Genomic DNA, 16,110 nt, shown 5'->3' with positions numbered 1-16,110 from the left:
TGCATCTCTGGGTTATTTGTGGGGCATAGGAATTTGTTCATCCCCCCCAAAAAAAATACAGTCTGCCCCCCCAAGGTCTGAGGGACAGTGGACCGGCCCCCTGCTGAAAGTTTGATGTCCCCTGAGATAAAACAATCAAGGCCAACGGAGACAGGAGATAACCTTTTCTGAGCATCTTCCCCCATCCCAGTCTAGTTAAGCAAACAGATTTAAATCTGTCAAAAATTGATTGATTGAGTTTATATCCCCCCTTTCTCCCAGGGAGTTCTAGGTGGCTTCCATAGTTCTCCACCTCCTCATTTTATCCTCACAACAATCCTGTGAGGTAGGCTAGGCTGAGAGGCAGTGACTGACTCCAGGGCCACCCAGGGAGCTTCGCGGCCAAGTGGAATTTGAACCCTGCTCTCCCAGGTCCTAGTCTGACACTCTGACCACCCACCCTCCTGGCAACATGCAGTTACATCTCTCATGCTGGCTCTACAACATGCGGTTACATCTCTCATGCTCAATGCAGAATGCCTCAGTGCTGTCAGAAGAACAAGAATGCTGGCTGATTTTTTGGGATTCTATGTCAACTTGTTTTTACCAGCAGTTTTTAATCAGTATTTTAAAATGAGTTTTAAAATACAGTTTTCTGTAAACCACTTGGAGGTTTTTTTGATTAAGTGGTATACAAATCTTGTGTCAGAAATAGATAATCTACCACCTCCACTGATCCCACAACACACGGTTTGCCACAGTCGTGGAAAGGCCATTTGAGGCACTGGCCAAGCGCTGCTGTCTGCCTCTGCTGAGTCCCTCCCCGTCTCCAGGGCTCTGTGCAGAAGGAACCCAAGAACAGAATCCTACAAAGAGGAAGCTAAAATTAGCAGGAAACTCTGAGAGGTTCAATGCTTTGGAGAAGGGCCTTAGTAAACTGTGATTTCAAAATCCCAAAGACCTATTTTGCAGCCTTGGAAACTTGAACAGACAAAAGTTACCAGGTTTCCTTTTGTTTTTTGTTTTTGCAATGCTGCATTCCATCAAGTGCAGCCTGTGGTTAATCCAAATCCAATCACACCATAACAATTTATCTGCAGAAAAATGACAGCCTAATATTGTGTGTCTCCCCCCTTTTTCACAGTCCTGAAACCTGTTCCCGTTTAAAAACATAAGTACATGCACAAAGACACTGCCAGCTTTTCTGGGCATCTAACATCGAACCTGATCGTTCAAAACATGTTTACTTCTCTCCAGAGCAATACCTTTTAAGACTTCAGTGGATGAACTTCCTCTATAATCTCAGGAAATTACAGTAATTTGCAAACATCCTTTTCCTTCTGACAGCATTTCTTTACCAGGTCCTTAAATGGTGTGTGTGTGTATGTTTAGAAATACTGGTGCCACTTTATAAATATTCGGGAAACACTCATGTTTATATCCAAAGGTCAGTTTTTTTCAAATTACAGGCCCTGGCTTCTAATGGCAAATGCACCCCCCAGTGAATCTTTGTTTCCAATTTATACATCAATGTTGTGATTGAAATGTGTACTTTGAGAGTCTGTTTTGCAAAAGGGCAGGCTGGAGGGAAGAGCCCAAGCTCAGTGGCAGGGGGTTTCTGTGCCGGCAGCGCAGTCCCAGGCTCCGTCCCCCAGGGCATCTCCCAAGAGGGCTGAGAAAGACTTCCTGGCTGAAACCCTGGAGAGCTGCCATTCAGTGTAGACAATGGTTCAATGGTATAAGACTGTTATTCCGGCATTCTGTACTGATATTTCAGTCCCACGTTTTATAAGGGAAGGAATCCCCACGAGCAGTTGCGGAAAAAATCTTTGTAGAAGACTTTTATAAATCTACAAACAAATATGACGAGTCCCTAGCACATGAAAATCAGCAAATCTCAAAAGAGATTCGCCCCTGGGGACTAGCAACAGTAGGGAGAATTGATATACGGGTGACCAGGAAAGCAACCAAGAAGCTGGGAAACCTCTGACTCAAAGATCCCCCTAACCATGAATTTACAGAGTGGTCTTAACGTAAGCAAGAAATTATTTCACTGTCTCAGATGTCTCCACACCTCTGCCACACTGCAATAGGGAGCTAATAAATGCCTGTCCCCACAGAGTTGTTATAAAACTTTTCATTTTTAGAAAAGGGATGCTGGACTAGATGGATCCTTAGTCTGATCCACCAGTACTGCTGAATCAAGTTGCTGTAATTCAAAGTGGTGTTCAAAACCAATGGAAACAACTAAATATTTCTTTATTTGTCTATTCGTTTATTTCAAATCTTGTTCGCTCAGTGTTTATTTCCACATTTTGTACCCAATCTTTGCATAAGCTTACATCTAACAAAAAAGTGTCTTTTAAAAGTGCCAGAATCATACTGGTATTCAAAAGCATACTGCCTCCAAGCAGTTGCCAAATGTTCAAAATGACCAGTACCCTGGAGTTATGATTTGTGTTGTTCCGAGCGTTCAAAGCAAGCTGCATTCTAACTGCCTCAGAACTCCAAGGGGCAGTTGCTGCAGTGCTCAGACCAGCTTCACTCTCCTCAGGTCTTAGGTCAGACACACGAACAGGAAGCCCTGGAAAAAGCCCTTGCAGACCAGAGACTAGTTGAAGAACTGATTTCATGTAGGTGCATATATGCAGCACTCCTCAGTTCCACACCAACATAGCAGTGTTTTCCCAGATAAGAACAAATTGACTTTTATTTCCTTTTGTTCTGTCTGAGAGCCACTTGGTAGGCTTTTCACAGTGTGTGTGTGTGTGTGAGAGAGAGAGAGAGAGAGAGAATATGAGGATTAAAGCCAGAAAGGATTCTTTCCTGAACAGTAGCTGTATTGGTGTGTTGCACCAAACTTTCTTTCAAGGGTAGAATGCGTAACTTTGGTTGGATCATGCTTAACATTTTAAAAATGGAGAGGGAAGGGAGGGGGGCTTAGGAATGCAGAGGAGGGGTGGACAAGACAAGAGCCAAATTATCTGCATGGAGGGCGTCCATAAGAACATAAGGGGTTGTGCGGTTGTGCAATTTCTTCACCCCTGGGGAAGTTTGATTCTTGGCACCTATGATTGTAGGTATAGCAGACTTTTCCATTCCTACGTCTCAAGGTGGGAAATGCAGAATTTGCCCTAGAATGATGGCATTGTTTTAGCTGCACATCACTATTTGCCCAAACTTTAGGAGATGTCCATATGATACTGTGCCTAAGTATCTAACGGTTATCTTTTGCCTGTGTTTTTCCCCAGCATGCCTTCTATTGCCAGCCTTCCCAGTACCAAAGCTAAAGTTCCACCCCAGGCGCATTATGGCTCCTTTTCAGTGTGGCTGGTGTGCAGAGTATCCTGCTTGCAACTGGGTGTCTTTGTCCTGGCTCTTATGGGCTGCATTCTGAGCATCTGCTCCACATCTGCCAACCTTGAATGGAGAGAGTGGCAGGTTGAGAACATCATGGGCAGCAACAAACCTGGCATTGCAGGGATTGGGATCTGGGGTGCCTGTTCTATGCGTAGAATTACAATGAAGAAAATCAACATTATATGCATACCATTAAACGATGAGGAGTCCCTACCCTCTGAAATCATCCTTGCCCAGGACTTGATGCCATTGGCCTCAATTGCCAATGCGGTGACCTTTTTTTTTTTTGTATTGCCTTTGCACTATGTAACATCTTTGTGCCTGGAAAACACGACGATTTCATTGCTACCTTCTTTTCCATTGGAGCAATGATGGACGTGGCAGCAGGTACATATGTACTTATTTCAGGCAAGAAAATCCCCAATCTCGGTTCCATGGGTGACTACGAGTCAACTCCCTGGGATAGTTTATTGTTGTACATTGTTTCTAAATTTATTGTTGTACATTGTTTTAATTGTCTGTTTTAACCATATTTGGACATCAGTTTCTAATGCTGTGAGTGTCCTCTACTTCAGAGGCTTCTACTTCTACTGCAGCCTCTTAAAGTTGTTTTAACTGCGAGTCTTTTAGTTCTTATGCTTTTAACAGTTGTTTTAACTGTGTGTTTTTATTTGTTTTTAGTTCTTATCTGTTTTAATTATCAGTTTTTATCCATCCATTATCCATGTTTAATCTTGTATTTTATTCAGATGTTTTATCCTATGCTTGTTTCTTTGTCCTTATTTGCACTAACAATTATTGGTTAAAAAAATAAATCCTAACTGCTATTTTATTTATATGTTGTTGTTTTTTTATTTGTTTTTTATCCTGGTCTGCGACTGTAATAAAGTTCATTCATTCATTCATTCATGTACTTATTTCCATTTTGTGGAATCTGCATTCTATATTATCAAACAAAGGAATTCAGCTTCCTGAGGTTTTGGGAGGGCCTCCCATTTCAACAGAACAACGTGTTGGAATTTCTATCTACGTGGGGTTTATTGCTGCAGCTTCACAGCTCTTAAGTGGAACGCTGGTTCTGGGTGAAAAATATTTTTGGAAAATGAATGAAATAAACACTTCAAAGGAAAAATGTGTAAACGACCCAGAAAGTGTTACAGACACTGAAAGCCCATCCCCGAGGGTGAAGTGCAGGCAGTATTACTCTTCTGCGACACTTGAGTGTGGGGAAATACCTAGGCCACTTCCAGACCACAAGATGCACCTAGTTTTTGGAGGAGGAAAACAAGAAAAAAATATTCTGAATCTCAGAAGCCAGAACAGCAAGAGGATCACTGCGCAGTGAAAGCAGCGATCCCTCTTGCTGTTCTGGCTTCTGGGATAGCTGTGCAGCCTAATGTAAGACGCACACACATTTCCCATTACTTTTTAGGAGGGAAAAAGTGAGTCTTATAGAGCAAAAAATACGGTATATCTGAGGCCCACTTCATTATACAAACTATAATTTTGAACAGATCCATGTTTTCTTAAAGTTCTGAAAATTTTTCAGTTTTTAGGCTTCCAGAAGGTTGGGTTTTCTGCCAAATTTCACCAGCTCTTATTTTACTTTATTGCTAAATACAATTTGCTTTCCTGCAGTGATTTGCAGCTAGGAATGACTTTGACAGAAGACCACGGGTATTTAGGAAAAAAATTCCCTGTACAACACAGTAAAATTGTTATCTATACAGACTGTGCTCTCTGTGTCTATAATCCATACAGTAAAAGGAAAAATACATTACACATTTGTAAAAGTCAACAGTTTCATAGTGAAATCTTGGACATAGTAATCTTTGACCTGCGTATCCAGCCTCGGCCACTACTTTCCTGATAACTGCTGGTGTCATTGTTCTCCATCTCAATCAACTTGCTCACTTCATCCTTTGATTTCTCAAAATTTGTTCTTGAGTGAGTTAGAATGATTACCTGTCAGGATCACCTGGTCCCTGTGCTGGCTTATTAGACATTGTTTACTTTGTTGACATTGGGGTATTTGAACTTTTCCACAGAAAGCCTAGCAGGGAGGATTTTGTTTCCTAACACAAACATATTTTTGCTTTTTGCTTTGCTAGAACATAGCAACATAACTTTTGTATAGAAAAGCACACAGTTATTTTATTATTTATTTTAAAGCATCTTTGTCCTTCACCCCTCCAGCAGAGGAAGGGGGCTGCAGTGGGTGTGGTCTGCCCCAGGTGTCATCTCTGGGGGGGTGACATTACTACCCCGCCCCCTGGGATGCTCGCCCTGCCCCTGCAGGTGGCTAGCCCTGCCCCTGGGTGCACAGCATGTGTGGTGCTCTGGGGGCTGGAGCAGCTAGCTCCGCCTCTGGCAGAAGGTCCTGGATTCATTCACCATCATCTCCCGCTAGGGCTGTCAGTGTAATCAGTGTAGACAACATGAAGCTGGACAGACAGTCCATATCAGGCAGCTTCCCATGTTCCTGTGGGGGGTGTTTGGAGGGTGCAAACTAAGGGGCTGCTCTTCAGTCTTGCCTTCTGGTTTGCCCTTGCTGGTTCTCCTGACTACGGGTTGCCTCCTACACCTCCTGCATCTTGGGTCTCCGCAGACGGTTGTCCTCAACCCAGACCTGGCAGTGTGCAAGAACCCAATACTGGGTTTCAGCTGAAAGCCAACCATGTCCCTCCAAATTGGATTGGGGCAGCAGTACTGGGGAAGACTTGTTAAAATCTGTGCAGTTCCAATTTTCAGTGAAACTGATGGACAGTAGCTTTCAGTCAGACACAGGAAAGCATGATTTACTTGCAGAGTTTCCTGCTGAAAGATGCAGTGATGGTCACAGGTGTGGATGACTTTTGAAAGGGAAGGTGGCAAATCCCAACAGTCAGTGGCTATAAGCAATTACACCTAGACAGAGCCTCTAGAACTAAATGTGGATTAGTACAATTTATGAACCAATACTTGGCAAGGCAATAATCCTTAGAAGGCCTTATGGAATATAAGGGTATCAGTCACTGATTCTTATATTGTGGGATCCAACACTCTGGGGCTCCTGGTGTGAACCTAGGTTTTTAATCTCAGACCAGGTGTGGGAATTCTCTGGTTTACAGGCCAAATGCGTTAAGGGGCATGACTTGAGGTGTGCCCTGAAGGCCCCACTTGACCCATAGGCTGCAAATTCTGCACCCCTGTCATAGTAGTATAGATAGGGCAGTATTGATAAAGAAGTAAAGAAAATGCAGCTGACCTGGTATGGGAGGACCTCTTGCTCAACTTCCATGCATAAGATTGGCTTCCCTTGGAGAAATAAGATTCATAGCTCTTTAGCAAATCTCTTCTAGTTCCCTTGAACTTTTGGAGGCACATTCCACAAACACGGAAAGGGCAGAATTAGTGTGCAGATGCCGAAAGACACTCTTGTAATCAATAACCCTAAAGGTGACGGACTGACATTGTTTCTGACAAAGGCCTGAAAACAAGCCCAGTTTGGCAATACTGTAAAGAAGACTTCTTTTACCCTTGATTGACTTCAATTACGCTGCTTTGTTGCTGATATACCCACAATAACGTGAGGAGAGATAATGAGCAGTAAAGCTTTTTCACCCATGAAATTGCTCTCCGTGTACTCCTTTTACTTGGGAAGCTCAAGGACAGGAATGTGTTCTTTTCTTTTAAAAAAGGTTTTAATTTTATTTTAAATGATAAATGACAGTGGTCTAACTGATTGCTGCTGAAGAAAAGGGAGCTGCTTACCTACCAGGCTCTTCAACACAACTATTACCTGTTGTGATAAAGTCTTGTCTGTGGGCTTCCATTTGGCCCCTGTGAGAACAGGACCCTGGACTAGATGGGTCACCGGCCTGATCCATCAGGTTCTTCTTAGGTTCTTATGAGAGATAACTTGGTTCTGACTAGACACCAGAAGCTTAATAACTTTTTAACCCACCTGCACCTTCAGGGAGAGTGAGTTCCACAGCCAGGGTGCCACCATAGTGGAGTGCCACACATGCCAACGGGAAAGCATGAAGGGCCACCCATGCCAAATTTAGGGTACAGTAAAGGGAGAGAAGCTCTGAGAGGTACCTGGCCCCAGCTTAATTAATGAAAACATCTTGAATTGGGCTCAGTGAAGATCCTGCACAATGGGTTTTACATGAATTAGCTGCAGATTCTGGACTGCCTTCAAGGGAAGCCCCACAGACAGCACAATGCAATAATCAAGATGTGATGTTACCAGAACTCACAGCACTGTGGCAAGGCTATGCCAAACCAGGGACTTGAGTTGATAGCAACCATTTCAAGAATCCAAGACATGTTTTTATCTTGTTCCATCACTGCTCCATTCTGACAAGAGGAGGTCAATGTTTTAACTTTCTTCACAACTTGGACTAAATGTTTTCTGCCTTCAAATACATCCTCTGAGACAGCTGGAGCAGCGGCACACAATGGGCAAAAGAAAGAAGCCACAGTGGTCTCATGTCGCCATGAGCCAGAATATCTGAGCTACTGTGGCTTACTGAGAATGGCCATGCATGCTGCCCGATTGCGCCCACTTTGCTCCTTCCCTTGACACAAGCGTCTGAACTAAGGCTAATGGTTTGCTGCTCCCTGATAAGCCAAGATCAGCACACAGACCATGGCTTCAGGTTGGCTGGGTTTGTGGTTTGGTTCCCCTTCTGCTCATGCTATGGAAGGAGGAGAGTGGAAGTGACGGCAAAGTCTGCACCAGCCTGCTGCCAGCTCCCAGCAAAGCTTAGTAAGTTTGGACAGAATGTTTGGAATCTGGATGCTGTCCGTGATAATATGTCTGGGTTATTGTGATGCTCAAATGGAAGTGTTTTAGCACAGACTCTCTCTCTTCCCCTCTTTCCTAGATTAAAATATGGAAGTGTAACATGAAGCAAGATAAAACTGCTTCAGGGGCCCAATTTGTCTCCTGTGATGCCAACTGAGCATCTTCAGTTTAGCACGATTTCAGAGTGAGATAATTTTGCAGTCATTTCTAGCAGGAGAAAAACTGCAGTTCTGAATTAAAATATTTATTTTTCCTTAATATGTAGGAGGTTGTGGAGCCATTTCATAATCTAATCTTGATGTAATGCTTTTGTAGTTACTCCAGGGATGACTTTACTTTTAATAAAACTCTAAACCGGGGGGAGGGGATATTTTAACTCAATGCCTAATGATGTAAAAACGGTCTCTTAGGACTTAGCATTCGGTTTTTTAATGCCTCCAAGGTAACAAATCTTTGTTTATTGTATTGTTATTATTTTTAATGTTGGAGCTGGACTGAAAACAAATGCCATTTATCTTACTGTAATGTGTTTTATAGTAAAGCTTTGTTGCAACAAGGAAACAGATAAAGAACAGAACAGAGCAGGAACTTGGCAGCAGATGCTTTGCAAGCAGGAGACCCGAGGATCAGTCCCGGGCACCTCTTAGCTGAGAGCACTGCAGAGGCTTGAAGGAGAAGGTCCTTTGGGCTCCTTCCAAATCTAGAATTCTATGACTCTAGGTAGGCAAGGGATTGGAAAAGATTCCTATTAACCCTTAGAGAGCCACTGCCAGCCAATGAAGACCAGACTTCCCCAACCATGTGCCCTCCAGATGCTTTGGAATACCAACACCCTTGACCATGGGCAGAGATGACTGCAGTTGATGGGACTTTGGAGTCCAAGACCAGGGAAGGCAGTTGCAGTCAACACTAAGGTACACAGACCATTAGTCTGACACAGTATGGGGCAAGCGTGTTTCTATGAAAGTGGAGCAAATTTTGGAGTGAAGAGCAATAGCTCAGTAATAGAAGGCCATAACCTTAATTGCTGGCAAGTGCAGTAGAAGGGGAAGGGGAAGAGCTCTGTGGGAGAGCCACTGACAGTCAAAACAGGCAATATCAGGTGAGCTGCCCAAACTGCTTGACCTGGGATGAGTCCGCTTCCTAGGTTCCTAAGTTCTCCACCCCAACATCAGAGCAAAAGAAGAGCCTGGCTGTTGGATCAGCTGTGTCAGCACAAAAACTTGCATATTCCTAGGCCAAAAGAAAGAAGTTGGCCTAATAATAAAAAATAATAAAGCAGCCAGGCCACCTCTTCTGTGGCCATGAGCATTTAAGCAGTGCATCTTTTGATGCTGTGGGCAAGGATTTCGTGCACTGGCCCTTCTCAGCTGTTCAAATGCCAAGTTCACTGAAGGCCAATTAATTGTGAGATAAGACACTCTATAAATCAATAAAATAAATACAGGGCTGTCATTGGCAATAGCTTAATGATCCCTCTTACCTACTCCTCAGTCATGGACTTCTGCCATTCACTTTCATGTAATTTGGTTTTTTCCAAACAACCTCCCTCCATCACAAAAAATCATATCTATTGTAGTCATTCTATTATTGAAACACCTGAGAAATAGAGCAGGGGAAAGAGGGCATAACAGGAAACCTTTGTTTGAGATATGGAAATCCTCTGAGATACAGTCGTCATACCCTCCATATGAGTAGCTCTCATGTGCTAGTTATTGCCCACATTTGCTTATTGGATTTTGCGGCTTATAGTAACAGCTTGGGCTGTCTGAGGTGGTTATGGAGAAGAACAAAAGGACCGTTGCTCATGTGTCAGGGTGGGATGTGAATGGGCTGGACATTACTAGGTTCAAACACTACTCTGCAAGGACACCAAACTGTTTTCTTGCGCTCTGCACCATCAAGTAGGCATCATCACCACCAGGCCATACTATAATAACACATTATGAGCATGAGGGTGTGGAGGGTCCAGCAGGAACCTGCTCTCTCACCTCACCCATCTCCCTGTCCGTCCCCACCTCTCACTCATTCCACAGTGCCTGTCACACCATCTCCCCCAGCGCCATCAGACACAGGGGGATGCTCCACTGGTTCTGCCCACCTGCAATTGCTGATCTTCTGACAAAAAGGTATAACTTGCCCCTCAGATCCGCCTCCAGACCCGAGGACTAGGAAGTAGCCATTGTAACACTAATTTTTCAAATGGGATCTGGGCAGGGTGAGAGGGTGGACCCTAGAAATTACAGGTTTGTCATTGTAAAATGACAAGGAGACCCTTCTGCTCCTCCTCCGGCTTTGCAGGACAGGCGCCTTGCTGCGAAGCTGGAGAAGGAACAGAAGGAGAACCTTCTGTTGCTCCTCCGGCTTCCAGGCAGGTGCGTGGCTGAAGGGGCACTGCGCAGTTCTCCCTCTCTGTGCAGCGCCTCTCCTGCGAAGGAGGAGGCTTCAAAGGCTTCGGGTTCCTTTCGCTGAAGGCAGGAGAGTCTTGCTCTCCCGGCTTCAGCAAAAGGAACCCGAAGCCTTCGGAACTCAGCGTGAGTTACCGCTGCGCTCCAAAGGCTTCAGGTGCGCACCGACCCCTCTCGCTCTCCAGGCTTCAGCGAAAGCAACGCGAAGCCTCTGGCCTTAATTTTTGGAGGGGAAAAAGTGTGTCCTATAGAGCGAAAAATACGGTAGTCCCTTCCAACTCTGAAATTCTATGAATCTATGAACCTATCTTACCCCCTTTTAAAGCTACTCGTTGTACACAAGGCACGTACATCTCCCGTGTTCTGGCTTTTCTGTGCCACTTCCTTTTGTCAAGCAAATGGCCACACCAAACCCTGTGTGCCTAACAGCGGTTTTCACTCACAGCAGCCTGTAGGAATTACAGCGGTACCTCGGGTTACAGACGCTTCAGGTTACAGACTCTGCTAACCCAGAAATAGTACCTCGGGTTAAGAACTTTGCTTCAGGATCAGAACAGAAATCGTGCAGCGGCGGCGCGGCAGCAGCAGGAGGCCCCATTAGCTAAAGTGGTGCTTCAGGTTAAGAACAGTTTCAGGTTAAGAACGGACCTCCGGAACGAATTAAGTACTTAACCTGAGGTACCAGTGTACTAAACATAATTATAGAAAGGGAACGTTACCGCTGTCAGTGTTTACTTGATTAGTTGTAATTTCTCCACAAGCCTAGCAAGACGCCTCCGATAGGGAGAGTTGGGGAGAGATGAAAAGCAACACCAGTACAATAAACCAAACCTGAAACTCAAAACGAGAGGCCTTTCTTGTTAAGAAATAGGTTTCACATATCCCCTAATTCTCTCCCTTTGAAGGAGGTTGGTGGGGGTGCAGGGGGTGGGATAGGAGAAGTTGCATATCACACAGTTCTCATTTTTGCAGAGAATGGGCAAGCGTGGCTATAGAGAAGTCCTCTGGAACTGTCAGGCTGAGCTAAGGTTGCCCTCCTGACAGATCAGAGAAGACTGGGCCCACTGGCAGGGGGCAGAAGAGTCTAGTATTTAATGACATAAATCTAGCAGAGAAAAGAGCCAAGTGCAACAATACATCAAATGAAACAGATAAGAGTAAACACAATCAGTGAAACGTAGGAGCGACTTAACATGCATGATTCTCATTTTTTAAATGGCACCTGAAGTTAGAGGAGCTGATCACAATCTCTCTCTCTCTGTACTACAGAGAGTCTCAATACAAATTCACACACACATGCAGGTAGGGAAGCAATGTTCCCTGTTGCTCCAGCAGATGACATCACTCGTGCTGCAGAAAAGGGCCAGGAGTTATATGCTCCTGCATTTCCCCTCCATAGCACCACTGCTTGACTGCCAGGCAAAATGAGGCAGGCTAAAAGAATGGATGCTTTTGAATTATGGTGCTGGAGGAGACTCTTGAGAGTCCCATGGACTGCAAGAAGATCAAACCTCTCCATTCTGAAGGAAATCAGCCCTGAGTGCTCACTGGAAGGACAGATCCTGAAGCTGAGGCTCCAATACTTTGGCCACCTCATGAGAAGAGAAGATTCCCTGGAAAAGACCCTGATGTTGGGAAAGATGGAGGGCACAAGGAGAAGGGGACGACAGGACGAGATGGTTGGACAGTGTTCTCGAAGCTACGAACACGAGTCTGACCAAACTGCGGGAGGCAGTGGAAGACAGGAGTGCCTGGCGTGCTCTGGTCCACGGGGTCACGAAGAGGCGGACACGACTAAACGACTAAACAACAAAAATTGCTCATCTATGTTGTGTGTGCCAAGTCCTCTGTGTTTATTTGGAAGGATGGTCAACTGAGTTTACTGGGACTAGACTCACATAATGGTACCCCCCCCCCCCCACAGGATGGCTGGTCAAGTCCCTCTAATACTGAATGGTTCTCAGCATGCTTTAGTATTTCTGCATCTCCCATTTCCAGAGGTTTTGATTTTGTCACAAAGAAACCTAGCAAAAGAGGAGGAGAGAATTTATCTGAATCTCACCTTTAGGGTCAGCCTGACGGTGTTGCATTCCTGCAAAGGGTTCAGTTTCAGCATCTCACCCAGGCTGCAGCCGGAGGGCTGGTGTTGTAGCTCACAGCAAACGCAGACACTGTCACTGTCAAATTTAATCTGAGAAAAGAAAAGAAAAAGAACAGGCCAAAGTTTTAGTAAGTGCAAAACAACCAACCAAAGAACACCCCAAACCTACAAAGGATTCAATAACATGACTTGATTTGGTCAACTAAGGTACTAAAGGCTAAAAACTAAGGAATGAGTGGCCGAGTCCCCTTTCACTCAAAAGCATCAAATCATGTTTTTTTAACCCTCTGGGAAGTATAGGCAGAACACTTTGCTACTCGCAAGGTGATTGGGGGGGGGATCCTTTCATTGTAACCATCGCTGGCAGCTTCTTACAGGTGCCCTCGATGACTCAGTCTTTCCTCCAGCTGATCTGATAGTGTGGAAAGTAAATTAGAATCCTAGGAAGAAGGAAGCTGAGTCAGGAGGCTGAGCCTAGAGGAGGAGGAAGAGAATTATAGAATCATAGAGTTGGAAGAGACCACAAGGGTCATCGAGTCCAACCCCCTGCCAAGCAGGAAACACCATCAGAGCACTCCTGACATATGGTTGTCAAGCCTCTGCTTAAAGACCTCCAAAGAAGGAGACTCAACCACACTCCTTGGCAGCAAATTCCACTGTCGAACAGCTCTTACTGTCAGGAAGTTCTTCCTAATGTTTAAGTGGAATCTTCTTTCTTGTAGTTTGGATCCATTGCTCCGTGTCCGCTTCTCTGGAGCAGCAGAAAACAACCTTTCTCCCTCCTCTATATTACATCCTTTTATATATTTGAACATGGCTATCATATCACCCCTCAACCTCCTCTTCTCCAGGCTAAACATGCCCAGCTCCCTTAGCCGTTCCTCATAAGGCATCGTTTCCAGGCCTTTGACCATTTTGGTTGCCCTCCTCTGGACACGTTCCAGTTTGTGAGTGTCCTTCTTGAACTGTGGTGCCCAGAACTGGGCACAGTACTCCAGGTGAGGTCTGACCAGAGCAGAATACAGTGGCACTATTACGTCCCTTGATCTAGATGCTATACAACCAAGACTCCTAGATCCTTTTCACATGTACTGCTCTCAAGCCAGGTATCACCCATCTTGTATTTGTGCCTCTCATTTTTTTTGCCCAAGTGCAATACTTTACATTTCTCCCTGTTAAAGTTCATCTTGTTTGTTTTGGCCCAGTTCTCTAATCTGTCAAGGTCATTTTGAAGTGTGATTCTGTCCTCTGGGGTGTTAGCCACCCCTCCCAGTTTGGTGTCATCTGCAAATTTGATCAGGATGCCCTTGAGTCCATCATCCAAGTCATTGATAAAGATGTTGAATAAGACCGGGCCTCTTAGCTTCCAAACCTTTTCACATGTTCACTGCAAGTCAGGTGTCCCCCATCTTATATTTGTGCAGCTGGTTCTTCCTGCCTAAATGTGGAACCTGACATTTGCACCAATGGAATTCATTTTGTTAGTTTTGGCTCAGTTCTCCAATTTTTTAAGGTCATCTTGAATCTGATTTCCATCTTCTGTGGCATTAGCTAGCCCTCCCAGTTTGGTGTCATCCGCAAATTGAATGAGCATCCCCTCAATTCCTTCATCCAAGTTGTTTATAAAGACACTGAACAACAACGGACCCAGGACAGAACCCTGTGGCACCCCACTTTTCACTTTTCCCAGGGTGATGGGGAACCATTAATGAGTACTCTTTGGGTCTGGTCAGTCAGCCAGCTATAAATCCTGGATTTTCTTGCTAAGGAGCACAACAGCTGCTTTCCATGCAAAATGCCCCAGGTTCATCTCCAGGAAGAACTGGAGATGAAAGATTCATTTCCAAAATCACAGAAAGGTAGATCTCCTGCTTATCAACAAGGGCTTGATGACCCTTGGGATCCCTTCCAATTCTATAAGTCTCTGCTTCTATGAAAAGGAACATACAAAATGCATACTTCACTGACAAATGCATTATACAACAGTAGAAAGTGCATATTTCATGTAAAAAGTAAATATTTTATGTGGGGGAATGTGTACAAAATGCGTAAAGGAACAGGGCACCATGACAATGCAACAGGATGGGCTGGGCCATTGACTGGAAGACCAAAAGGGGGCAGATTAATTGCTCAGCCTTCAGCTCCTTACAACCCCATCTTTACATTTTGGAAGTGCAGCTGGCAGAAATTTAGAAATTTACAGCATCCCAACTTTTTGCCCCCGTTGTTGACAGTTGCCAAAGGCTGATAAAAGCTTGCCAGAGAAACAACAAAGATCAAAAATAGATTTTTAAAAACAGAAACACTCTATCTTTTTAAGCCCTCCTTGTGTACTCGTAGTGTTGGCTCACTGGCAGCTTGGGGTGTCCTCTGAGCCATTTACAGAGCTGGCGAGGGCAGGAAAGAGGGGACAGGGGATCCCTCTGTTCTATTCTTCGCTCTGGCTCCCCCTGCTGGGGTATCTTGGCCAAGCAGGGCACAGACTTTGTGGTTCACATGGAACTCTATAAAATAATTCTGCCTCCCACACAGCGGCAGCATTAGTCTTAATTAACTGATAGTTGTCAAATACCAAGGGGGGTGGGGAGAGAGAAATACAATGGTACCTCGGGTTACATATGCTTCAGGTTACAGACTAGGCTAACTCAGAAATAGTGCTTCAGGTTAAGAACTTTGCCTCAGGATGAGAACAGAAATTGTGCTCCGGCGGCGCGGCAGCAGCGGGAGGCCCCATTAGTTAAAGTGGTGCTTCAGGTTAAGAACAGTTTCAGGTTAAGTACAGACCTCCGGAACAAATTAAGTACTTAACCTGAGGTACCACTGTAGCTATCATCATCCTTTAAAATATGATACCTCTTTTTGGACTTCTGGGCATAAATACGTATTTATTTCAGGAATTATAATCTGCTGCTCTTCTCAAATGAGGTCTCAAAGCAGAGGAACAACAGGGGGAGTGCAGAAGGCCCCCCCCGTATTTCTAAGGGACAGAGGCTCTCTTCTCATGTGAACTAATGGTGGGTTCTGTGTGGGGCTGGAGAATGCGGCATTTTCCCAGGTGGCCACCTTCAGACTTTACTTTGATGCATGGGAGAAGAAATCCCCTGGTATTCAAAACCAAAAACATCCAAAGAAAAATACCAGCACCCCAGTCCTAATGGCAGGAGAGCCTCCGAAACGCTCCAGAGCCTTGTACCAACCTATCCTTCAGTTCTTATTTCTTGATATAACCTTGCCCATAACCTCTAGCACCCTCAGTCAACCAAAGATCTCCTCTATGAAATATCTCTCCTCACTGCTCCTTGCTGAATATTTCATAAAATTGTAGAACAGTAGCATTGGTCACCTGGACCAACCTGCTGCAATGCAGGAATCACGCAGCACGTAGGTAAGCTCTCTCCCACAGGAGGCAGCGATGGCCACCAACCTGGGTGGCTTTAAAAGAGGACTGGACTGGAGGAGGCGATCAA

General features: G+C 44.8%; 1 protein-coding gene and 1 long non-coding RNA gene across 4 annotated transcripts in view; one reads left to right on the top strand and one right to left on the bottom strand.

Annotated features, from left to right (window-relative positions):
• The window catches only part of ENTREP2 (endosomal transmembrane epsin interactor 2), a 193,379-nt gene that overhangs the window by 22,099 nt on the left and 155,170 nt on the right, over nt 1-16,110 (bottom strand). For all 3 annotated transcript variants that reach the window (XM_083412776.1, XM_083412777.1, XM_083412778.1), the window contains exon 4: nt 12,605-12,733. In XM_083412776.1, coding sequence (XP_083268902.1) covers nt 12,605-12,733 — 129 coding nt within the window. The remainder of the gene's footprint in view (nt 1-12,604; nt 12,734-16,110) is intronic.
• LOC310664174 lies at nt 1,788-3,563 on the top strand. Its single transcript, XR_014504808.1, has 2 exons — nt 1,788-2,612; nt 3,231-3,563. It is a non-coding gene; the product is annotated as an uncharacterized lncRNA (long non-coding RNA).

The sequence above is a fragment of the Podarcis tiliguerta genome (assembly GCF_965153285.1).
Source record: "Podarcis tiliguerta genome assembly, chromosome: 14".
In the NCBI taxonomy this organism is placed as follows: Eukaryota; Metazoa; Chordata; class Lepidosauria; order Squamata; family Lacertidae; genus Podarcis; species Podarcis tiliguerta.
The sequence above is the reverse complement of the archived record's forward strand: the minus strand, read 5'-3'. Positions and strand labels throughout refer to the sequence as shown.